At 39.0% G+C, this 27,063-nt stretch overlaps 1 protein-coding gene across 1 annotated transcript in view; it reads right to left on the reverse strand.

Moving 5' to 3' along the window:
- The window catches only part of ADAMTS3 (ADAM metallopeptidase with thrombospondin type 1 motif 3), a 187,046-nt gene that overhangs the window by 143,023 nt on the left and 16,960 nt on the right, over positions 1 to 27,063 (reverse strand). Inside the window, exon 3 of the mRNA XM_075284923.1 lies at positions 25,698 to 26,101. Within this exon, the coding sequence (XP_075141024.1) occupies positions 25,698 to 26,101 (404 nt within the window). The remainder of the gene's footprint in view (positions 1 to 25,697; positions 26,102 to 27,063) is intronic.

Consider the following 27,063-nt stretch of genomic DNA (forward strand, 5'->3'; position numbering starts at 1 on the left):
CAATGGTCATTAATAATGGTAGTGTAGGTCTTCTCCTCTTAGTGCACCAATAGGTAAATGCTAAAATTTCCTTTAACAATCTGTGGAATGTATCACTTTATATGCCAGTTTCTGGCATATTTTGACACATGGCCATTTTGCACCAAAAAATGTGTGACTTTTCATGTGGCATTTTTCGGAAGCCTTGGGAATGGATATGGCCCTGGGTATTATGTACACCGCTTTGCACAATGGCACACGATGTTCACACCCAATAAGTGGCTGTGCACACAAGGATAGCTGAAGAACGTGTTTATCAATCTGAGACAATAAATATGACTGTGCTACATCTTAACTTGGCAATATAACAAAACAGATGTTTGTATGATCATAACTTCCTTTACTGTTAAAGCAGTTCATCTAAATTGGGCAATAAATAATAATGACACAGTCTTTCCGGTGACACATGTCTCTTAGCTAGAACAGTATAAAAATAATTATTTCTTCTAATTCATTTCTTTAAAAAAAAAAAAAAAAGATAATACCACTGCGTAACTGTGTAACTCACAAAAAGTTCTAGAAAACCTAACTATAGAAAGCTCTATTACTGAGGCCCTATAGCTGGTACCCTGCAAAGAAACTTGCTTATTAACCAATATTTTATCTAATGAGAGTTGTTATTTATGACCAAGTCTCAAGTACTTTAGTGATGATGGATTGGTCTTTAAGCATGGCATAGGCTGGAGGTTCCCGTGTACCGTACAGGCCATGCTTCCATGGCTACTTTTATTAAATGAGTAGGAGCCACAGAAGCACAGGCCGCAAAATAGCACAGGACTAGAACATGTCCTTTCTGATGCAGCCCGGGCGGTTGGCCTGCACACGGACTATGAAAAGCATGGTCGTGTGTACAGGCCCATAGAAAAGAATGGGTCCATGAAATAAAAAGATAGCAAACTAAACACAGCCATGGTCGTCTGCAAGGGGGCTTAGGTATTTAGTCCTGTCAGCATTATCCTACCAGTATTGGTGCAAATATTTTTTTCTGTTCCTTTTTGGTTTTTGGATATTCTAAAAAATATACAGAAGGGATCAGATACTGCTGAAACTGCACCTATGTAACATGTAAGTTGCTTGTAAATAGAGAGTGAAAAAAAGGTCTATGGACAGATAGATCAACTGGCAAACAAAAGTCAAAACAAGTATGGGCAATATAGAAATGGCACTGACCTACAGAAATGATGGTTGAAAGACCAGAATAATAACCGCATTGCCAAACAATAAATCATATCATAAACTGTATACCAATTTGACAAAAAAAAGGAAAAGAATCCCACAGGTGTTAGAATATATCATTACTAGTCCACTCCTTCTATAACATCTGGAAGATATCGCAGACTGGGCTGAACAAATTGTATCAATTACTTTTGTGTCCATCTGACACTCCAGTTTTGATATGTCACATGGTCACACAGATCAATATACAAATACTGTGCCAAAATCATTTAAGATATAAATGCCAGCAAAAGTAAAGACTGCCATACTTAGTGTGGGATCTTGCAGCACTATTTCACAAAGCAAAGGTAGAAAATGTACTCAACAAAAACAAAACAGAATAATGGTTAGGCTGCATGTGGCAGCCATGACACCAGTACCAGGCTGCTTGCATATTGTTAATGATTGTGCGGTTTTGCAGATTATAGAAAACAATGTTAGCATGAACAACAGCCAGATCATAGCCACTAATGTACATAATCCACACCATATTTGTTAATCCCAGTTGATCTTGGTCAAGAGTAGTAGTGGTGTTTCATACTTTATTTACATGCTGTAAAAAAAAAAAAAAAAAAAAAAAAATTGGTACCGATTTTGTCTGCGTCATGGACAAAAATAAACTTATTCATTCTTCTTGCATATTGCATAAGGAAAAGAGAATGACGATGGGGTTAATTCTCATGCAGAACTGCTGGCATATCTGATGCACATCCACGGCAGTAATCCGAAGTCGAATCCTTTTGCAAATAAATGTTGGATTTTACAAATCTTGAACATATGGACGTATGTCCTAAGGCTTTTGTTGCAGAATTTGCTATGCTTTAGTGAGCCAAAGACAGAAATGGATTGAACAGAAAGGAGAAGTATAAGAGAAGACCACTGTATAAGCAATGCTACTTCTGATGCCGCCCCTACTACCTCTTGTGTCACCCCCTCTACCTCATAGATTGTAAGCTCCTGCGAGCAGGGCTCTCAGTCCCATTGTGTGAAGTGACTATTTCTTTGTAATGTATCTGTTTGTCTGTACTTGAACACTACATATTGTACAGTGTTGCGGAATATGTTGGTGCTATATAAATAAAATGTATTATTATTTTTGTTATTATTATTATTATTTTTCCCATTCCTAAGGTCCCACATTTTGGAAAAGCTGCTTTTTTTTTTTTTTTTTTTTTTTTTTTAAATGTAGATTGTGAGCCCCATATAGAGCTCACAATGTACATTTTTTCCCTATCAGTATGTCTTTTTTGGAATATGGGATGGAAATCCATGCAAACACGGGGAGAACATACAAACTCCTTGCAGATGGTTTTTTGTCCATGGCGGGATTTGAACACCAGGACTCCAACACTGCAAGGCTGCAGTGCTAACCACTGAGCCACCGTGTGGCCCCAAAGCTGCTTTTTGTTGCAGATTTTGCTGCACTTTTTGACCCAAACCCAGGTGTACCTACAAAAGGAATGGGAAATATAAAGGAAGCATTTCTCCCTTCTGCTCAATCTACACCTGGCTTTGGCTCAAAAAAACACAGCAAAATCTGCAACAAAAAAGCAGGTTTTCCGCAATGTGACGCCTTAGCCCAGGGGAAGAATTTGTATGCAATGCCAGAAATGTGTGACATCATCCCCAATTTATTCAACAGTACCGGATAGACTGAATATCTGGCCATCTGACTGCACTTTAGATTTCCACAAAAGAATATAAATATTACAAGAAAATAAAAAAAATATTAAAATACAAAGGAAAACATTGACCTGCACAGTGACTGGATGACTATAACTTGGACCAGCAAGGCTGAAAAGCTGTCAGACGCACAAGAGGACAAACAAATGTCTAAAATACTGGCTCTCTGCCCCAGTTACAACCGGATACAAGTACTTTGGCCTAAACCCCTCGTGCATTGTTTCCTAATCTGAGTAGATAATGTTCATAGTATTAAGTGTGCTGCTTTTTTTCTTGTTCAAAGTTTGTTTAAAGGCCAGAGAATGACATGTAACATGTGAAAAAGTAGCAGCTCCTTTTCATCTCACATCAAGAGAAAAAGAGAAATGTCAACACTCCAGCACGTCAGGCTGTTACAGACTATCCTCAGAAGCTTATGGATGCTTCAAAAATGTTCACTAAATCTCTGATGCCACATAAATGTCGATTTCCATAAAAAAACCCATATACTGTTAACAGAGTGTTACTAATATGAATATTGTGTAAGCATCACTTGGGTTTCATGATTCCCTAGATTACCAGTTCTGTGTAGCTGGGTGACTTGCTGCTGACTTACAAGCAAATTGTTGCCACTGTTTTATTTCTTACAGTATTGACAGAATACATTGGGTTATATCATTTGGTTTTAAGGATGTTCTCCACCAAAATGTATGCTTAGAAATCTACGCTTATGAGAAATGCATAGATTAAGTTGACTCCTTGCCTCTGCTTGGTGTTTATGTAAAGATGTTTTTCCATCTCCTTCTCTCAACAGTTTGCCTGCTGCCTCTTCTTCTCACTTCCTGTAATCTTTAAGAAGCTGGTGGATGACTTTGATAGAGAGGACATTATGAAGTAACTCAGTAGGTAAAGACATTGTTTAAACTATGAAAGATTATTTAGTATAATTACTAGAAATCTAATATGAGTGCAGATTAAATATGCATGGTAAATGTATATTACATTACACAGGGTTGGAGAGAACACTTACCATGATTCTACAGCCAACAGACTTGCAGCAAACTCAATGCTATCTTTGTGCATACATAGAAAGATAACAGACATTTTATTAGCAAATACCAATTACCTGACCTATTGCCTTATCAAAAGAGCAGTAGGCGAAATCCCTACCTTATGACTTGATTGACAGGCTGTAACCGAATGGTTGTTGTGTTACACCCCCTAAACATTATACCCCTGTAAAATAAGGGTTGTTTAACCCTTACAGCATCACACTGGGGCACTGCACATATCAGCAGAGAAAATCAGCATTCTCCTTTGGAGCACCACAAACCATGAGAATTAAACAACCCTTATTTTACAGGGGTATAATGTTTTGGGGGTGTAACACAACAACCATTCGGTTACAGCCTGTCAATTAAGTCATAAGGTAGGGATTTCGCCTTTAAAGAACCACTATAACACAATACAAGAGGGCTCTAGATCCTAGTCCCAGGTGAACATTTAACCAGGATGAATGGTACCCTAGGCTAATTCTGCCATACAATCTGCCGCACACACTAAGCAGATACTGAAAAATACATGACAAATACATGATGCTAAACACTAAAAAATCGGTTGCAAAGTACCTCAGATAGGATTTCTCTAACTATATCTTCTGAAAGGTAAAAGTGACATATCAGAAGATGTGATGAAGCTCAGACATCCCAGGTTTAATAAAATAAAGAAGGAGAAAACATCCATTGTCAGAAATTTGATTCATCTGAAGTAGCAGGTATAAGGCATTAAGGAAATGCAGCATTTTTGGTTGCTGTAGAAATGCAGCAGAAAAAAATGTTGTGTTTTAAAGTACAAGCAAAGTGAATGAGATTTCATTAATATTATCAACAAAATGCAAAATTAAAGAAAAAGCTGCATTTTCATAAATGTTTGCGTTTTTGAAAATTGCAGCATGTTACTTATAGCTGCAGAATCATCAGCGTTTTCCCTGTATACTGAATAGGGTAAAAAAAATAGCCAAGAAAAGTGCAGCAAAAACTCAATGAATAATTCTGCGGAAAAAATAATCAGCATTTTTTAAGATGCAATTCTCTATGTGGGACCTTAAAGGCAGAATCGTAGCTCACTGATCCCCATACATCTGACCTAGGTAATTTTTTACTACGTTTGTGAGTATATTGAATAATAAAGGTGATTTTTTAAATCCAGAAATGGAAATGGGTCGCACTGTGTTTTCTGTGATCGCTTCCCTTGCTGTCTTTCTAAACTTGAACAAGAAGACTGTGGATAACCAGCACCCAAAAGTTCATGATTACCTACTTTTTCCCATCTTTAGGAAGTACTAGGTTTGTACAAGACTAGAGGAACAGACATGAACAGACTGCAACAGACAAGAGAACACCAACACCAACAACTGCTTCTGTTTCTCTTTGACTTTTGCATACCATGCTAGTAACATGGATTTGAGATCTGTTTTCTGTATATATGGGACTGCTGGAGATAGCAGAGTTCAATTCATTTCCAACAGACCTTTCACCACCTGGGGCACATGCAGTGTAATACACCGCTAGAAAGCCGACAGTGCGCTGAATTCAGTACACTATTGGCTTTCCCGTTCTGTGCCCCCGGTGAAGAGCTATCAGTGTTGATACCATAGCTGATCACTGTCATAAGGGCTGATCACTGTCACAATCAGTCAGGACCGCCCTGCCTCACAGCAGTGTCTATAGCGCTATACTGTGTGTGAGAGGGGGCGTTCCTTAACGCTCAGCCATGAAGCTGAGCGGTGAGGAATGCCCCCCCCCCCCAGTATTTGTCTATGGACGAGTACTATCAGTAGGGGAGGGAGGCGTTCCTCCCCGCTCACACAGTACAGCACAAATGTAAAGCACCATGGAATTAATGGTGCTATATAAATAAACAATAATAATAATAAATAAACACTGCTGTGGGGAAGACCGTTCCTGACTGACTGTCAGAAATGCCCTTCTGAGAGTGAAGAGCTACGGTACCGGCACTGATAGCTCTTCACTGGGGACACAGAACGGGAAAGCCTAAATTCAGCGCACTGTCGGTTTTCTAGAGGTATATAAAACTGCATGTGCCGCAGGTGGTGAAAGGTCCTCTTTAAGCAGCAATGTGTATGTTCAGCCTGCTGCTCCAATCAGACAAGGGAATGGGACTCCCGTTCTCAGAACTGTGGGGATTTCAGCAGATGGAACCCCTAGTCAGTATGTTATTCCCCACCCTGTGGATAGAGTATAACGATAAAACTTTGGCCAATCCTTTGCAAATTTTTCAATACAGAAGCCTAATTTGTGAACACTGTCAGTTAAAGAGGTTGTCTTAGACCCAAAATTATTTGATCCACTGCAGAATGTAGATGTGCTGAACCCCTTTAAAATAGTTTCTTATGTGTCAAATTTCCAGTGAAGTCTGAAAGTAAAGAATCCATCAATTTAAAGCTTATACAGTGCACAGCCACTAAAGGTAAGCATTTCAGCTATTGCCTCGCTGGTATCAGTCATTTTACCATTGTTTTCAAACATACTGCTCTCTTTCTACAGTTAACCATTTACTCTAGGTTCACACTTGCACTCGGGTTTCCATTCTTCGGGTCTGCTTGGGGACCCAAAAAATAGATACCCAACCCACTTACAAAGTGTTTAACTGCGGAAACCCACAGATCCCATAGACTATAATGGGGTCTGCCGGGTTTCCACCAGAAAAATGCGGAGGTTTTATTAATTTACATGAAAGAATGGTATGGCAGACGCTATGCTAGTCATCAAACAGCAATAGAAACCTGATATTACAGGCCTGAGACCAAAATCTATTAGAATTGAGAAATCTTTCCTGCATAATGTGTATGCAAATGTCCATATCATATGAGATTAAGATATTATTAGTTACTCATCATTCTCTTCTTCTACAGTCTCAAGCTTTTGTGTAAAGTGACATGTCTGTGACCCAAATCTAAATAGAGTACATGATCACGTTAGTCTACAAAGTTTTAGTAAAAATAGAAAAAAAGCCACCCACATAATGATTCTAACAATTGTGAAACAATAGTGTTATACAAAGACCTCCACTTCTTTTCATTACGTAGTATTAGAAAAGGTTACTGGAAACACTGCTGGAACATCAACACTATGGCCAATAAAGCTGTAAACACATATACAAAGGCAAGTTAGTGTCAAACGGAAGCAGCAGCCATAAAAAGAGCTTCAAATAGTTTCTTTTATATCAGTTATTGTGAAACTGACTAAATCTACAGTGACAGATCTTAACTTTTATAGATAATATGGTAGCATTCCTATTACTCAAAAGGATAGATCCAAATGACAAACTTGTAGAATATATCAAGGATTCACTATCAAGGATCCGCTATCAAGTGTGGGCAGCCATCCAAACAGCAGTATCGACACAGTTCACTGTAACATGCCCATTGAGTAAACACCAGGACAAGTATCCAAAACCAGGACTAGCTGGCATCTATTACTCAGGAATCTGAAGTCTAGATTATCAACTGGAGTTAACTACATTACTGAAGACAAAGCAGCATGCTCCATATATCTGATGGCTGACAATACAGCACAACTTAACTGGTGTTACTACGGCTCTCTTTGTCAGAAGCCTTCTGCCAGAGGTATACATCATGAAGATTCCCCGATGTAGACCTCAAGTAAAAGGCTGTGACGTACTTTATCCCACGGCATGGGCATACAATGGGATATGTTGCCAATATTCTCCCACTGTTTAAAAAAAAAAAAAAAAAAGTTAAAATGGTATATCAGTGTATGAAGACCAAAATGATGTTTGGCTTCGGTTATTCTGTCAAAGTCAAGACTGTTGGAAAGCCAAGAAACAATGTGCATGGCCCCTATTACTGCAACCACAGGGGTGTAACTAATATCATTTACTGGGTGCCATTACCCAGATCATCTACTAGTGAATGGAACCAACCCCTCAATTATCTTTTGTAGAATAAATGAGCCAACTAACCATTCGTGGCCTTTGTGGCAGCTGAAGCAGAGAACGGTCACTCAGCTTTTCCAGGAATAAATATCAAGAAATGGATTGCTCAGCAGAAAAAATTAAAACATGCTTAGAATGGGATAAAAACATCAATGACTGCATGGTTGTTTCCTGGGTGCTGAGGGGGACCAGGAACTAGAGACTGATTGGGGAGCTGTGCAGTGTCATAGCAGGAACAAATGGGGGACAGTGAAGTAAGTAATTTTTTTAAAGCCAAAGTCAAGAAGTAAAGGTGTAGGAAATGTATGGCAAGCTCTTATACTTCTACCGTCTATCCAATCCACTCCTGGATTTGGCTCCAAAATTTGGCAAAATCTTAAAAAAAAAAAAATCTGCATTTCTGCAATGCAGGGCCTCAGCTTTAAAGTTTTATTCTAAGTTATTTATATTTCTTAGCAATATAAAACAATCTGAAAGCGGATATGCTCCACATTGTTTATCTATGTGCATTTGTGCCAATGACATTCACTTTTCTGATTCAGAATTTCTCTATTTATGCTGTAAACTATTTTAGTTATGTTATTGTTGTTACATATTACTAAGTGCGTGGCATTTCAGTTCATGTTCATGTCTCTACTCTCTTGACAGTAAGAATGAATGAATTTTCCTGGCAAGGCCTTCTCATTAATCATAAACTCTGGACTCTCTCCATAACGTGGCAGAGGAAGATGAGTACATATACTGACAATGTAAACTGTTATTGTGACAATAGAACATATTGTGCCGACTTCCTGCAGATGATTTTATTATTTTGCAATTTCAACCATCAATACAACATCTACTAACAGGGAGACTGCATTCACATATCATATACAGAGATAAATCAATTAACCCTGTTTAATACAGCTGAGGCAAATATACACAGTACAATAACATTGGTTTCTAATAAAGCCTATGATCATATTAGGCTCCTTTTACATTGACTTAACAGCGTGAGTCCAAGGTTTCCAGCGGTAAGATTTCCCAAAAGAAACCTTAGGCTGAAACGACTAATGGACTCAGAAGAGTGGCATCCGTCACACATAGGCTTCCATTTAACTAAAAATAAAAACTGTCTGATAAACATACTTTTTACAGGACATCTGTTTATAGAATACCATAGTCTGAACTATTCCATACTTAAAAAACAGAAATCCTGACATATAGTAACCCGATAGAAGTCAAAAGAATGTTCTTTCAGTCTCGGTTTGGTGAATGGGTCCAGGAATATGTTTCATTTGTGCAACTGGAGGTTTCCTGCCACATGTGGTAACAGCTTTAGTGAAAGTGAATAGACAGCCGAAACATGGTAGTGCGTATGGTCAGAATTTGACACAGGCAGATTGAACTTATGAACCCTTCTTTTGAGGTGTCAGGCCCGGTTCACATCTGCAATTGTGCCGTTTCATTCCCCTATCTGCATGAAATATGTGTAGAGAAAAGTCCTGCAAGCAGCACTTTTCTTTCCACATATTTCATGTGGAAACAGAGCAGAAACCACACTTACCCTATTATAGTCTATGGGGTCCGCGGGTTTCCTTACGTAACCGCTTTTTTATGCATATTAGGTTTCCGTTTGGGGAGCCCCCGAATGAAAACCCAAACGCAGATGTGAACCAGGCCTCAGGCTGGTGGAGGTCTGTTAGAGTAATGATGCTTAGTCTTCTAATGAGTGTAGGTGATACCTACACAGTACGCAAGAAAATGGCTGCACAGACATGCATATTCAGCACTGCCTGATGGCAGAGCCGAATGCACATGCACTGTATTTAGATGCAGAAGACAGAATCACCAGAAGAAGACATCACAGAGGACACGGCGGAGAGGCGTGCCGGTAGAAGATGGAAGCGGTGCTGGAGAATTTTCAAGCAGCACAGGGGATGCCCCGAGTGCTGTTTGAGTGCAGGGGAACGCCCCCAGTGCTGTCTGAAAACTCATTAGCATAACGATGAAAACCAGGATATCTACCGAACAGCGGCATGGAATAGAATTCTAAAGGTAGGAGAAGAATAGCCTTTCCAAAGGTTATTCCAATGTGGTGTTTGTAGAAAATGGGATTCTAATCCCTTTAACAAAAGGAAAATAATTGGGCAAAAATGGTATCATTGTGAGAATTCCAAAGTGAAAACCACTGCTGACCAAAAGGATACAAAGACCCATATTTTATTTGCCAAAAAAAACCATCTTGATAATCCCCCTGACTTTTGGGAAAATATTCTGTAAAGGGAGGCAAATGAGATGAGATAATGGTGGAACTTTTAGGAAGGTGTGTCCCGTTACATCTGGCGTAAAACTATCACAACATTTCAGAAAAAGAACATCATACTGAAAGTCAAACATGGTAATGGTAGTGTGATGGTCTGGGGATGATTTGCTGCTTCTGGACGTGGATGGCTTGCTATAATTGACGGAGCCATGAATTCTGCTCTCTGCCAGAAAATTCTGAAGGAGAATGTCTGGCCATCAGTTTATGACACTATGTTCAAGTCTATTTGGATTCTGCAGTAGGACAATGATTCGAAGAACACCGGAAAGTTCACCTCTCAATGGCTGAAAAAAAATGAAGGATTTGGAGTGGTCTAGTCAAAGTCTGGACTTAAATCCGATTGAAATTCTGACTTAAGAAGGCAATTCATGCTCGGAAAACCTCCAGTGTGGCAGAAGTAAAACAATTCTGCAAAGAAAAGTAGACAAAAGTCCTCTACAGAGATGTGAAAGACTCATTGCCAGTTATCACAAATGCTTAAATGCAGTTGTAGCTGCCAAAGGTGGCAGAACCAGTTATTAGGTATAGGGAGAAATTACTTTTCACACAGGGCCAGGTTGGTTTGGATAGCTTATTCCCTTAATAAATAAAATCGTCATTGAAAAACTGCATTTTGCATTGACTCAGGTTATCTTTGTATTAAATTTGTTTGATAATTTGAAAAATGTAAGGAGGCCAAAAATCTGTAAGGGGGCAAACACTTTTGCATAGCACTGTGTGGATGGATGGATGGATAGGACTTGCACTTCCTTCAACAAGTCTATTTAATTGGAGTAGAGTATGCCCTTCAGGTTCCCATCAGCCTAAGGCTATTTTAAGTAGAGTATTGCTCTAGCCCTACTTGTGCTGTATTCACATTTGCAGACCAGTTCTGGGTCCAAGACAGGTACGTTTATTTAGCATAGTGTCCCAAGAAAGAAAGAAAACTATAAAACAGAAACTGCCATGTGCAAGTTCTCCTCTCCTTTAATGTCTTGTATACCAAAATAGGGGTCATGGGACCCCCATTCTCTCAATAGGTGGGGGTTGCAATTAGAGGGGATCTATACCACTTTACTAGGATTAAATGTAAACATAGAAAACTAACTGCTTACTATGCAATCTAAGTAAAAGATATATAATAGCATCCATTTAGAAAAAAAGCACATTAAAGTAATAGAGTTATAAGTACATTTTAATGAAGTACTCAGCGAGCTTGGTTTTTGGCAGGTCCGGCGTAATTTATATTTTAAAAAGAGCTTATTTTGAGAGATTAACTTCTCATTGAAATTAAAATGACATTGTTGGTTCTTTTTTTATTCTTTACAACCTAACAGGATGCCAGACTTTATTACTTTGGCAACTCCATGCATCAGTCTAAAATTGCTTATGTGCTAATTAGTGAAAGGTTCCCATAGTGATGTCCATTGTCATATAAAAATGTGTTGACTCTGCTGCAAAAACAAGCAGACAGTTTAATGCATCCTGCATCGCATATGAGATCATCTCATTCACATTATAATAATATATAGAACACCATGCTACGTTGTTGCTTACAAACCAGGGTCTGTGAGAACACACATTGGCATAAAAGATATGTTTATCAGCATTACGTTGTTAGGCCCAATTCACATCAGCGTTTGGGTTTTCATTCAGTTACCGAAAAAGAGGTTACCTAAGAAACCATACAGACTCCATAAACAATAATGGGATCCATGTGGTTTCCGCACAAAACATGTGGAGGCACTATTTTTCTCTCCGCATGTTTCATGTGTAAACCACACAGGCCTCATTATAGTCTATGGGGTCCGTCTGGTTTCTTAGGTGACCGCATTTTAACACGTGTAGGTTTCCGTTTGGGGGTTCCTAAGCAGACTCCCCGAATGGAAACCCGCATGCTGATGTGAACCAGACCTAAGTATTTGTTACCCAAGACTAGAATTAGCTCCAAAATACGGAAGGTTCCAATCTTGCCCTTATTCTTTTTCTCTGTGTAGACTCCACTGTTGGTTTTGACTTATCAAAATACTGAACAAAATAGTGCAGGAGAAAGTGGCTAAACTTGGTCTTGAAGAACAGTTATGACAAACAGCAAGACATATAGACAGCAATATCTTGTCTGAGGGCCGTGCACACGGTGTTACGTGGCGCTGATTATGACACGTAAACTCGTGTCAGAGTCAGCGCTTCAAAACAGAATCCCATTGACTTCAATGGGTTCCGTCTTTAGCGCGCTACACATTGAAATCAATGGGAGCCTTTTTAACTCATTGATTTCAATGTGTTACGTGCATTAAACGGAACCCATTGAAGTCAATGGGATTCTGTTTTGAAGCACTGACTCTGACACGAGATTACGTGTCCCAAAAACGTACAAGATTGAAAAAGGCACTTCAGCATCAGCAAATATACAATATACCCACACCAGGGGCGAAAGATTCACCCGGCAGACGTCTCTCCTCAGGGTGTATAAGCGCTCAATGCTGAACACATGGAGGGAACAGAGTATTGGGTGGCAGGGGAAGCACACCACGCTCCCCAGACCTTAGTAAATTTCTGAGGGCAACCCCTACCTTTGTATATAATTTGGTTAAAGGGGAGGATCGAAATAACCAATTTTCGCCACTGAGACACCGACGGGGGCCAAGGGGCCATCCACCGTATGGCAATGGCCTTCCTGGCATAGAATAAACATTCCCGGAGAAATATCCGGACGCGATGTTGCCAGACCTCGTCCTCCAGAACACCAAATAAGCAGCACGGGCCCTAACTTTATGAAAAAATGAGTGGATCCCCAATAATATTCACTAAAATCACAAGGAGTTGTGGTATTTATGAATTTCTGTTCCCCAATATGATATTAAGTGTTGCAGAAAGGATGAACAGATGTACAATAGTGACCATAAGGTCAGCACAGTATAAATGAAGGCTCATATAAAGAGTTCAGTCATAATGTTTTCATATAAAATCAATGTATAGTAGCAAAACAGAGATCATTGTGGGATACTAGGAGACATGTAAATTGGATTTCCTGCAAAGTTGCAGGGTCAAGAAGTGAAGGAAAGAATAGAAAAAGAGGGGCGAAAAAAGGAAAAAAAAAAGAGGGGTGTGATCTCCTCACTGCTCCACCCTCCACTTGGGCCATCAAACTCTTCATAGTACAGTCAAAAGTGGACCAGGATTAGTTTCCCACAGTATATAGGTTCATATAGTTTCCCACAGTATATAGATTCATATAGTTTCCTACAGTATATTCCTGGAAGTAAAGAGCAGCAGGGAACATGGGAAGCATCAGAATGGCATTGTTGGGAATCAATAACACAAGTAATGTTTCTTCAATTTTTTTAGCCCCTTTGCCACTTTGCTTAAGTTTGAATAACTCATTTGGCTTTATTGTTCTCACAAGGCAACATTGTATAAATTGCTCAAAGGAATGAATTCAACCAGAAATAATAAAGTCATTTTTCTTAGGAAAGAAGAAATAGTTGATCTTTATAGTGACCATATACTGGGAAGTAGAACAATTTATCAAGCAATTTGACAAAAGCACCCTTCCATATTGCAGATGGAGAAAGTAATTGTTTCCTGGAAAATGTATTGAAACTATCAATTCGGGGAGTAATGAGTTGCAGATATTCTAGAAGTATGTAATAAAGGAAACAACGTCTCTGGTTAAAAGCTTTCCATCTGCATTTGTGTACATGCATTTGTCAGTTCATTCTTGTCATAATGTCAGGTAACTACTGGACATAATATCACTAGCGGTATGTAATCCCTGATATTTTCAGGCAAAGACCTTTAACAGAAAGGAGCCCTGCAACTGTATACTGCGGTTCTCCGCATGACCCTAGTGACATGACCCATTCTCTAGTAATTACACATCATAGTCTAACTAGCTAACTTTCTCACATCACTATACTCCGGGAAAATTAAGATAATGTGCTATTTATATTATTCACCAACATTGATCAAACTAAGAGTGTACTAACTGTGGCAAAATACTAAGTGATAAATGTTATAATAGTCACCTATCTTATTAAAAATAATCTTTTAGGCTTCATGCACATAATTGTGTTCTTTGTCATTGTGCTGGCCGTGTTGTTCCTACGGCTCTACACCATGTTGGTGGCCGTGCTGTTTTCTCACAGAGCCACAGATACACATGTTAGTTTGCATGTAGTCTTAAATGGTGGCATGCATTATTTTTTTTTCTTTCCTATTATCATCTCTGCAATTCAAGCCTAAGGGCCCATCATGTCATCTGTATTCTATCTAAGTTTCATCCATTTTTCAAATATACATTGTTAAGTGGCATTCACACTGCCGCTGCTGTCTGCCTGTAAACCCTGGGAAAACCGGACAGCAAACGGCTTGCGAGCGATCGGCTTTAAAACCCATTCATATGAATGGGTTTTCAAAGGTGACCGCCTGTGAGCGTTTTCAGCCTCTCCGCCTGGTGTCCGGTTTTTTTTCCGCGGATATGTACAATTTTGTGTCTGCTGAAAAAAAAATGGACACCAGGTGGAGAGGCTGAAAACACTCATTAGCGGTCACCTTTGAAAACCCATTCAAATGAATGGGTTTTAAAGCCGATCGCTCGCAAACCGTCTGCTGTCTGGTTTCCCCGGGATTTACCACGGACACACCGGGACGGACAGCAGCAGCAGTGGGAACGCCGCTTTAGGTGACACATGGATGACACTTGGATCAGACACGGATCAAATACGGAAAAACACAGAACAAGAAAGGCTTCTCTGGAAAGTGTAGAAACAGCCCTGACATTAGTTTGATATATGGGCAAATGGACCAGCGCTCACCCAGATGGATAAAGAAGAATGACTTTATTGATACACGATGCGTTACAGGCTGTAGGGCCCTTTCTCAAGTGCAAATACAGTCCTATCAAAAAGTTTGGGCACCCCTATTAATCTTAATCATTTTTAGTTCTAAATATTTTGGTGTTTATAACAGCCATTTCAGTTTGATATATCTAATAACTGATGGACACAGTAATATTTCAGGATTGAAATGAGGTTTATTGTACTAACAGAAAATGTGCAATATGCATTAAACCAAAATTTGACCGGTGCAAAAGTATGGGCACCTCAACAGAAAAGTGACATTAATATTTAGTAGATCCTCCTTTTGCAAAGATAACAGCCTCTAGTCGCTTCCTGTAGCTTTTAATCAGTTCCTGGATCCTGGATAAAGGTATTTTGGACAAACAATTCAAGTTCAGTTAAGTTAGATGGTCGCCGAGCATGGACAGCCCGCTTCAAATCATCCCACAGATGTTCAATGATATTCAGGTCTGGGGACTGGGATGGCCATTCCAGAACATTGTAATTGTTCCTCTGCATGAATGCCTGAGGATTTGGAGCGGTGTTTTGGATCATTGTCTTGCTGAAATATCCATCCCCGGCGTAACTTCAACTTCGTCACTGATTCTTGAACATTATTCTCAAGAATCTGCTGATACTGAGTGGAATCCATGCGACTCTCAACTTTAACAAGATTCCCGATGCCGGCATTGGCTACACAGCCCCAAAGCATGATGGAACCTCCACCAAATTTTACAGTGGGTAGCATGTGTTTTTCTTGGAATGCTGTTTCTTTTTGGACGCCATGCATAACGCCTTTTTTTATAACCAAACAACTCAATTTTTGTTTCCAAAATGAAGCTGCCTTGTCCAAATGTGCTTTTTCATACCTCAGGCAACTCTATTTGTGGCGTACGTGCAGAAACGGCTTCTTTCTCATCACTCTCCCATACAGCTTCTATTTGTGCAAAGTGCGCTGTATAGTTGACCGATGCACAGTGACACCATCTGCAGCAAGATGATGTTGCAGCTCTTTGGAGGTGGTCTGTGGATTGTCCTTGACTGTTCTCACCATTCTTCTTCTCTGCCTTTCTGATATTTTTCTTGGCCTGCCACTTCTGGGCTTAACAAGAACTGTCCCTGTGGTCTTCCATTTCCTTACTATGTTCCTCACAGTGGAAACTGACAGGTTAAATCTCTGAGACAACTTTTTGTATCCTTCCCCTGAACAACTATGTTGAACAATCTTTGTTTTCAGATCATTTGAGAGTTGTTTTGAGTAGCCCATGATGCTACTCTTCAGAGGAGATTCAAATAGGAGATCAACTTGCAATTGGCCACCTTAAATACCTTTTCTTATGATTGGATACATCTGGCTATGAAGTTCAAAGCTCACTGAGGTTACAAAACCAATTTTGTGCTTCAGTAAGTCAGTAAAAAGTAGTTAGGGGAATTCAAATCAATAAAATGATAAGGGTGCCCATACTTTTGCACCGGTCAAATTTTGGTTTAATGCATATTGCACATTTTCTGTTAGTACAATAAACCTCATTTCAATCCTGAAATATTACTGTGTCCATCAGTTATTAGATATATCAAACTGAAATGGCTGTTGCAAACACCAAAATATTTAGAACAAAAAATGATTAAGATTAATAGGGGTGCCCAAACTTTTTCATAGGACTGTATATCTTAAATAAAACATATACAAACCATATTTGTGTATAAGCATATGACTAGGTACACAGGTATAAAATGGTATAAAAGTCATATGCTTATAATCAAATATAGTTCGTATATGTCATATACTCAAATATGGTTCGAATAAAAGTCATATGCTTATACTCAAATATGGTTTGTATATGTTTTATTTAAGATCTATTTGCACTTGAGAAAGGGCCCTACGGCCCGAAAAGCGTTGTGTATCAATAAAGTCGTTCTTCTGTACCCAGCTGGGTGAGCACTGTCATTTGCCTGTCCTTTCCGGAGGTTGGTCCATTTGCCCACTTGTCCTTATATCCACCTGACGGATTCAAGCTGCCCTCTATACCTACCACGGTTAACAAGCTCTTTTTGTTGTTATGTACCACACAACCTTATCAGGTGAGCAGTCACCTGTAATATTTACCATCCCTTCAAAACCAAGAATAATACACCAGGATCGGCTCGGTGCTGTGCCTTTTTGTCTTATTAGTTTGATATAGATTTTCTTGCTGACAGATTCCTTTTAAGAACCAGATATGATCCTCTGTCATTAAGAGACACTGGGCCAATCAATATCTGTTATCAGGTCCAAAAGTGGTTTCCTATGGATTCCTACTGTATATACTGGTGAACTCGTCAGACTGGTGAAACGAGAAGTCCCAGTTTCTCATTTCTAATAATGGTTGAACCAGTCACTGTGTAACAAGGTCCAAAATGAATACTTATGTCAGTAATACTTTACAGGATAATCAACTTAAGAAAACAAAGAACACACACCAAGCCTAAAGATTATATATATATATATATATATATATATATATATATATATATACACTCATATATATACAGTCACCGGCCATTTTATTAGGTACACCATGCTAGTAACGGGTTGGACCCCCTTTTGCCTTCAGAACTGCCTCAATTCTTCGTGGCATAGATTCAACAAGGTGCTGGAAGCATTCCTCAGAGATTTTGGTCCATATTGACATGATGGCATCACACAGTTGCCGCAGATTTGTCGGCTGCACATCCATGATGCGAATCTCCCGTTCCACCACATCCCAAAGATGCTCTATTGGATTGAGATCTGGTGACTGTGGAGGCCATTGGAGTACAGTGAACTCATTGTCATGTTCAAGAAACCAGTCTGAGATGATTCCAGCTTTATGACATGGCGCATTATCCTGCTGAAAGTAGCCATCAGATGTTGGGTACATTGTGGTCATAAAGGGATGGACATGGTCAGCAACAATACTCAGGTAGGCTTTGGCGTTGCAACAATGCTCAATTGGTACCAAGGGGCCCAAAGAGTGCCAAGAAAATATTCCCCACACCATGACACCACCACCACCACCAGCCTGAACCGTTGATACAAGGCAGGATGGATCCATGCTTTCATGTTGTTGACGCCAAATTCTGACCCTACCATCCGAATGTCACAGCAGAAATCGAGACTCATCAGACAAGGCAACGTTTTTCCAATCTTCAATTGTCCAATTTCGATGAGCTTGTGCAAATTGTAGCCTCAGTTTCCTGTTCTTAGCTGAAAGGAGTGGCACCCGGTGTGGTCTTCTGCTGCTGTAGCCCATCTGCCTCAAAGTTCGACGTACTGTGCGTTCAGAGATGCTCTTCTGGCTACCTTGGTTGTAACGGGTGGCTATTTGAGTCACTGTTGCCTTTCTATCAGCTCGAACCAGTCTGGCCATTCTCCTCTGACCTCTGGCATCAACAACGCATTTCCGCCCACAGAACTGCCGCTCACTGGATGTTTTTTCTTTTTCGGACCATTCTCTGTAAACCCTAGAGATGGTTGTGCGTGAAAATCCCAGTAGATCAGCAGTTTCTGAAATACTCAGACCAGCCCTTCTGGCACCAACAACCATGCCACGTTCAAAGGCACTCAAATCACCTTTCTTCCCCATACTGATGCTCGGTTTGAACTGCAGGAGATTGTCTTGACCATGTCTACATGCCTAAATGCACTGAGTTGCCGCCATGTGATTGGCTGATTAGAAATTAAGTGTTAACGAGCAGTTGGACAGGTGTACCTAATAAAGTGGCCGGTGAGTGTATATATATATATATATATATATATATATATATATATATATATATATATATATAGATATATATATATATGTTCAGTATAACACAGCAGGCAATTTGCATATATTTTTAAAAAGCCCCTCATCTCTTGCCAAGCACACTCATAACTCAACAATATAACAGTGAGGCACCTTTCATCTTTTTTTGGACAATGGAGGATATGGGTTTGCATTGAAGAGGACAAGATAAGTACGTCACTCATCGAGCAGTCTTTGCATGTTTGAACCTGTTCCACATTCCCTTGGGGAATTAAGCCAGCAGTGACAGGTTCCATGTTATCAAGAGGCCACTTCATTGCTCAAGGTCTTGGTTCAGATTTTCCTGTCCTTTGTTATGAAAATCAGACTATACATATCAGAATGATATTCCATTGCACAGAAACACACAAAAATATCTGTAGAGTTAGAAAGCAAAAGTATGCCAAGCTAAAATTAGCAATAACAGGACTTCCTAACCTTCTCTTACCTGTGTTGTATGACTAACTGGACAAAATGGCTTCATATTCTCTGTTAACCAACTGTAAAGAGTTCTCTGTGAGGAGTCACCTACACCATAGACTTTTTCAGCGAAAACACAAACCCGAAACTAGACCTTGTTTTAAGTGTAAGTAACTGTATAGCTGTATAGATTTTACCACAACAGGTAGTTAGAAAGCCCCCTGCCGTCTGTCTGCGCTCGATACACACAGTGCAAAGTGTTCACAATGTTATATGTAAACAGTAGAGAGTGCCCATGGTAAGCAAGATTGTGACATCACATCATAGCATGTAGACGGGCAATCACACACCTTCTAAGTGCTTTGGTAAAATATGTGCAGGTATATAGTTTTGTTGGATCAAAGCTACCTAGTTAGGGGGATTGGTGAAAATGTCAATGAATTGGCCAACCCCTTTAATTGAATATACGATGGACTATCACTTAACAGTGTTTTTAAGATGTATTCAAGATGGAAAGCATTATTTATTAACAGCCAATGTTGAGATTTCCTACTACTCTGACAAGACATTTAGTAATAGGAAGCTAACAGATCCTACATTAATAACTTAGGGACAAAATTCTTGGGTAATGAAATCGACTTTCCCTCAAAAGTAGATGCATTGGAGGCTGCACTCCACTTAACTCCGAGTGTAGAAGAAGGGTCCCAAGCCAATACGTAGAATCAGTAGAAGACTGTTTAGATAATTGCAGTGTTGCGTTTATTCGCAATGTAGTGGTCAACTTAGAGTAGTTATGAGTAGAGATGAGTGAACAGTAAGATGTTCGATATTTGTTTCGAGTAGCCGCTCAATATTCCACTACTCGAATTGAATATCGAATCCTATTATAGTCTATGGGGGGAAAATGCTCATTTCAGGGGTAGGCAACATTCGATCAAATTACACTTACCAAGTCCACGAGTGAGGGTCGGGCTGGATCCTAGAAGAAGTCTTCTCCGTGCAACGTCCCCGCGGCATCTTCCGGCTCTGAATTCACTCTGCCAGGCATCGGGCCTGGGCAGAGCCGACTGCGCATGCCCGCACTACAAGAAAATGGCCGCTTACAGTCAAATGCGCAGTCGGCTCTGCCCAGGTCCGATACCTGGCAGAGTGAATTCAAAGCCGGAAGACGCTATGGGGAAGCTGCATGGAGAAGACTTCTAAAGGTAGGAGAAGAACCAGAGTTGATTGGCCGACTGTATAGCATTCGGCCAATCACTGCTGGTTCTGCATCGAACTTTTCCATTCGTATAGCGAGTGGTACTCGATCGAGTAAGAGTATTTCGAAAACCGTAGTAATCGATCGAATACCTACTCGATCGAATACTACTCGCTCATCTCTAGTTATGAGCAATGTACACATCTTGGTCATGTGACCTAAAAACTATGTACATAACTTGTGGAATAATGTATATAAGTACAATGTTACATATTTATTCATTCAAGGAGTCACAGAAAAGGATAAATAATAGCATATAAGCATATCTTCTCATGAGAAATCCAGACAAACTTATATGTCAGGTAGTGAAACAACCAAAAATGGAAGTATATGCTAAAATGAAATAGAATATAGTGACTACAGTAAATATTGGTAGTATGCCATAAGTATATAAATATAGAATGGACATCAATATTGTATGGACAGTAACATAACGATTGGTCAAGTAGAAAAAAATTATAACAATAGCAACATATTCACCAGAATAAAATGATAAAGTAGAGTGGATCTTGCGGTTACATTACGTTTAGGAAGGCTCATTCAGCTTTGTAATTAAGTAAAACAAGGAGATGCCCCCTTAAGGTAAGTTATCTGGTAGTAGGTAATATATCAATGTCTAAATTCCTCAAAACTAGTATACAGGCACCATGCAGTTAGAGTCCCATAACAATGATACCGACTAAAATATATAGTTTATTAGGTATTCTCTAAAATAATAATACATTTATTATTATAAAATACAAAATAAAGTTGGTTTCATTACCAACTAGCAAATACAAAATAAAATAAAAAAATTGTCAGGCTAGTGTATTAGGACTAAATGAAGGAACGTCCCTGTTACAAACTAGGGGGAATGGTCCACTCACTATACACCTAGCCCACTCCAGTGTAAAATTTGAACTGTAAGTAGTCAATAGCAGGACTGAATGACAAAAACTTGGGGGTCCCACCTGTTACAGATTGACTATACATCTAAAGGGAATTGATCCAGCATATTGAGTTGGGTGTTATATGCTGCCAGCTGGTTATCTCCAGTAGTTCGAAGTGAATAGGAGAGTCGTGTATCTGATGATACAATAAAGCTAATGTCCAATAAGAGTGACTAATACTTAGGATACCAGAACAACCAAATGCTAGTCTTAATGTGTCTGGCAGCAGAATACTTTCCTATTGTCAATGAAAATATATGCCCATACATCTATGATGGAGTCATTAGGATTGCTGAAGGTGCAGGAGCACCCTAACTGTGAGAGCAAAAGAGACACTAAACTTACAGTTTATCTCATATAGATAACTGGGAACAACAACTCTTGGACTGGAGTGAGGATGACTATAGTGTTTCTTAAAGGGACATGTTTTATCAGAATCAACCGCTTTAAGAATGCAGCCCTCAGGTCACCCCAGGCAAACAGCTGCTTTTTCCAGAGAAGATGTGGCCAAACAGGCACTTCCTCAGTAGAGACCACTGGAGGGAATATGTACAGTATCATTACAAGGAGACCATTCAGATCAAGGGATTTCCTTGTACTACATGGTCAGCTATAATCCAGCAGAACGGGAGCCGCTGTGCAAAATGGCTCTCCATTCTGACTCATAGGATTGGGGTCTAAGTAGAAGACAGCTTTCTATGATGTCCACATGCCCTAATCGAGCATATGGACAGGTTTTGTCTTCCTGTGACAACCCATTAATGGAATTAGCAATACAAATTTCAGAAAAACATCTATTTTCTGATCACTGGAAACATTAATAGAACTGTATGTGGAATAGCTTATCCTTTTTTTAGCTACTGCCCTTAAATTTAGCATCCTCATAAATACCAACTATTTTTAATAAGTCAAAGCATTTATAGAGAAGGACAAGCTATTTCAAAACCCACCAAAGGGTGTAGGCACTACAACATAAAGTACTTCCAAGAATATTTCCTTAAAGGTACAGGTTTCATTCTAAGGCTTTTAGGAGATGTCAAACATAATACTTTAAGTCAATGCAAATCCCAAGCAAAAGGAGTCAAATAGCAATTGCTTTGACAAACTACAGTACATAGACTAGTACAGCTTACCATTAAAATTTTCTTTAAGCAGCCCATTGAAGAAGGTCAACTTCCAATGTGTTTTTAGATGTGGTCCCATGGGAAAGGGAGTTTCTAACTAGATGAACACAAAATAGCTGCTGTTGTTTTTACTCTGTAACACTGATTGAATTAGTATTTGCAGCACATGTGGGTAGCAAGCAGTGTGTATCTGGGATTCCAAAATGTTTACCCTGGTAGACCACGGAGTTACCACTGTAAATACCTGCCCGCTCCTGCTGTTTTTTAGAAATAGTGTTTAGTGTGGCATAGAGATGCAGGCCAAAGTGTCTTCCAGTATACCTGGCAGTGACCTCAATCTGATTTTATCCTAAAACATTTCAGCCACACAGTATCTTTTTTGTGATTTAAAGGACTGTTTGACTCCCATGGAAACTACACTGATCACACTTTCACATTTTCAAGTATAATATTTTTGCAGTTTCAAGGGTTAGCCAGGACTCTGTACTTAAAAAAGGCTAATTCATAAGAATAAAGTGGATTTTGCTAAGAAAAATATGGAAATTTGTATGTAGAGATGCCATAGCTTATTACCTTGAAAGCACTATGAAATAAATACTGCCCTGTACATTTTCTTACAATTTCAATATACAAGAAGTCAAAGTCATGTAAGTAACACATAAAAACCGTGCTGCATACAAATATGTACAGTATATTTTACATCTCTGGGCACTCCTCTCATCAGTCGCCAGCTTTCATTACAGTACTTCTTCAAATCCGCAGAACCCTGAGCAGTGTCAACTGTGGCGGGTATAGGTGCAAGCGTGGTGTAAACGATGAAGAATACTAAGCACGGCACAGGGTAAATTTGTGTGTGTGTGTGTATATATATATATATATATATATATATATATATATATATATATATATATATATATATATATATATATATATATATAATGAATGTCAGTTGGATGCACCAATTTTGAGAAGAGCTGGCAGATTGTCACTTAAAAGAAGAGTCTGGTATGTTCAATTACATATGTCTGATTCTGATTAGGAGACTTGCCGCAACCTATTTCCCACATGCATGCTCAGCCAAGCCATCTATGTATGTATATGGGATTGTAAAGGAATAGTTTATAGACAAGCAAGCATTCACCCAATAGCCATCTAATGTGTATGGCCATCCTATGAATTAAATGGATCATGAATTAATTCCAGTACAATATTTTAAAGTGGCACGGTATCAGTCAAGAAGCGTGAAAGAGAGGTGATTTTACCTGATTTTACCCCATCTGTTACATCGCACTTGAAACATGACTACATGGCTTACATAAGGTAGGTTCAGACTACTGACATTAATGTTTGTTATTCTTATCCGTTATATTAAGTGACTGATGCAGGCAGTGCATCCTCCGCCTCATGTCCCTCTGCATTCACCCTCACGTAGAAAACATTTTTTTTTTTTATTTTTTGACTGAAGAAAATAAGTTTTTCTTCCATTACAAACATAAACGAACACAATGGAAGAAAGCTTCCAGCATGCATTTTACATTAGAGACAATGGGAACAGAAGCAGACAGAGGGAGCTCCATCTGTATCCGTTATTCTACTGATATTATTGTCCGTTGCTCTCATACTGAGACGGATAAGATCAATAGACGTTCATAATGGTAGTGTGAACATCTCCTAATAGTGTCCCCTTACTAGCATAGTTAAAATCAATAAACTACCTTTACTTTTTTTTTACCCTCAAGTCTAAAGACACTAAGCTGCTTACTATATGTCCCATCAACTGAAAGAGATGAACATAAGTAAGGTTAACTTTACTGAGTTTTATGGAGACTGCAACCACTTTCAACAGGGAGAAGTGTAGAACTGAAACCTATAGTATTAGGGTGTATTCACATGGAGGAAAATGGTGAGGAATTTGGTGTGGAACTTTGGCGCAGAAAGAAAAGCCTCCCATTGATTTCAATGGGTTCCTTTTTCTTCTAGCATTTTTCGCCCTTCTTGGGCGGAAACCCGATGGACTCCATTATAGTCTATGGGGTCCGTGGGTTGTCGCAGGTAACCGCTTTTTTAAGTGGACACCCCGAACGGAATCTGGAACACAGGTGTGAACCTAGTGTCAGATAAATTGTGAGAAATGAGCGATTACCAATTTGTTAGCAAATCTTTAGTAAACAAACAAGTGTTTAGATGTGGCAAGAAAGTAATGATTATCGTAAGATTGTTCGCAATTACCAATCATTTCTATCTATTGTGCATTTACATCAAAAACTTAATTAGATTTTGAGATTGAGATGTAAAAAAGATAGGTGTGGACTGGTGTCTAACAAAGTCCTTTTTTCCACCTTGTGAAATGCTTATTTTTAGAGCTAGTACAGGACCACCTGTTCAGTCTCCATTCTCCATATTGTCTTTTCTTTCACTGGAAAGCACACGTAAGCTATAGACAAACTTCCACCTACCCCACATTTCCACACCTACTTTGTTCTATTTTTAATTGCCAGTTTCTTCTGACAAATGCAAGAAGATTTGGTGCGACAAATGCATTTACATTGGCAGGCCTCTAGCTAATCTTTCTTAGTACATAAGTAAGGAATAAAAAACATGAAAAATTTGCTGTTGGCAAAACAATGCAATCAACATTAAATCAACAAATTATCGACCATCGTACCAACGCCCATGTTGACATCACTGGAAAATGACACACCTTCGATCAATCTAGTGGTTTATAGAATGGAAATCAACCTGTGTAAAAGAAGGTCTTAAGTATCTGTGGTATATTATATGGAACCCACTGAGACCCATGCGAGTTAAAGATCAGGGTTGCACAATAGCATATTAGTTTATAAGACACATTTGTTAATATATCATACACTTTTTATTCGATCAACTATGGCCCTGAGCATTTTGCGAGAGAGAGGTCAATATTGGAGTTCTTCCAAAAGTGCTGTTATAGCTTTAGATCCTAGCCTACAGAAATGCTTGGCAACATTACAAGTAGAAACAGCCACTACAATCTTTCTAAATCTTAAATAAAGTCATTTTAGTGACTTTTATACTACATTACATTTCATGCTGCACTGCTTGTATAATTGAAAACATAGACAATGACGAAAGATATGAGTGATATTTAGAAAGTGTATCTTACCAGACCATCGCAGTTACTTAAAGCAACTGACGCTCCAGGGATATCTGTTATTTCTCCAACATAAGCACAATTTGTCCACAATGGCTCCTTTTTCCACATTTCCTCAGTGCTATTTGAATCATGGGTCATAGTTTCAACATGGCTTCTGTTTTCAGAATTTAAAGGGTCTTCATGCCACTCCACCACAGCCCCCGGAGCAATGAGACGAATGTTTGGCTTCAGTTTAAGATGAAATTCCCTTCCAAAGGCTGTAACGTTGAAATATAGGGGCTGACGACTATGTGCTGTATCTCTTGCTAATCTTTTTTTGTGACCAATTGAAAGAATGTTGGAAATACGGCGTCCCTCTGCATCGGTACATATCGGTGTTGTCAGTTCATATTCCCCTTGTTGTATTTTTAAATCTAAGCAAAAAAGAAAAAAAAATGTCAATAAAAATTAAATAGCCTTAAAAGGGTTCTCCAGTTTTAGACAAATATTGAGAGAAAAGTTATTGTTTGTTTATTGAAAAGTTATACAATTTTCCAAAATACTTTGTGTCAATTGCTCATGGAATTCTAGATCTTTGCTTGCTGTAATTCATTCCGCTAACTTTCAGTGGATAAAAATCAGTCCATGGTCCTATGATATAGGGTCCGTGGTCATGTGATATAGGGTCCATGGTCCTATGATATAGGGTCCATGGTCATGTGATGGACTCATAGATGCACCTGTCATATATGCTGGATGTAATTCTCATGAATGCTCTTATTCTGTATATATAGACAATGTACAGTACACTTTTCTTGTCCTATATGCTGGGTGTAAAAATAGATACTGCACAGTACCATTTCTCTTGTTCCATATGCTGGGTTGTAGTTCTCAGTATTGGTTCATATTCTCTATATATGGACACTTCATAGTAATATATTCATAGTATATTCATGTAATTGTCAGTATCTGCTCTTATTCTCTATATATAGTACCACTTCTCTTGTACTATATGCTGGTTGTAATTCTATGTATCTTCTCTTATTCTGTACACATGAACGATGCACAGTACTATTATTCATGCCCTGTGCACTGGGTATAATTCTCAGTATATGCTCTATTCTGTATACATGGACAGTGTTCAGTATTACTTCTCTCACCTCTACTCATACTCAGAAGCTATTCTAGGTATGGGGTCAGTACCTTATTTGGGGCGTTATACAGTGTGGAGGCCAAGAAAGAGGGCCCTATACTATGGGGGGAGCCAAGTCAAAAGTCTAGGTCTAGGGTTTTTACTTTTATCTATTTTGGGTTCTAGTGTGGTGTCTGATTTTTATTTTGAGGTTTGGTCTATGGCTATGTTCAAACACTGAAGTTGAAAACAGTACAAATATAA

This window comes from Leptodactylus fuscus, chromosome 1, assembly GCF_031893055.1.
Source record: "Leptodactylus fuscus isolate aLepFus1 chromosome 1, aLepFus1.hap2, whole genome shotgun sequence".
NCBI lineage: Eukaryota > Metazoa > Chordata > Amphibia > Anura > Leptodactylidae > Leptodactylus > Leptodactylus fuscus.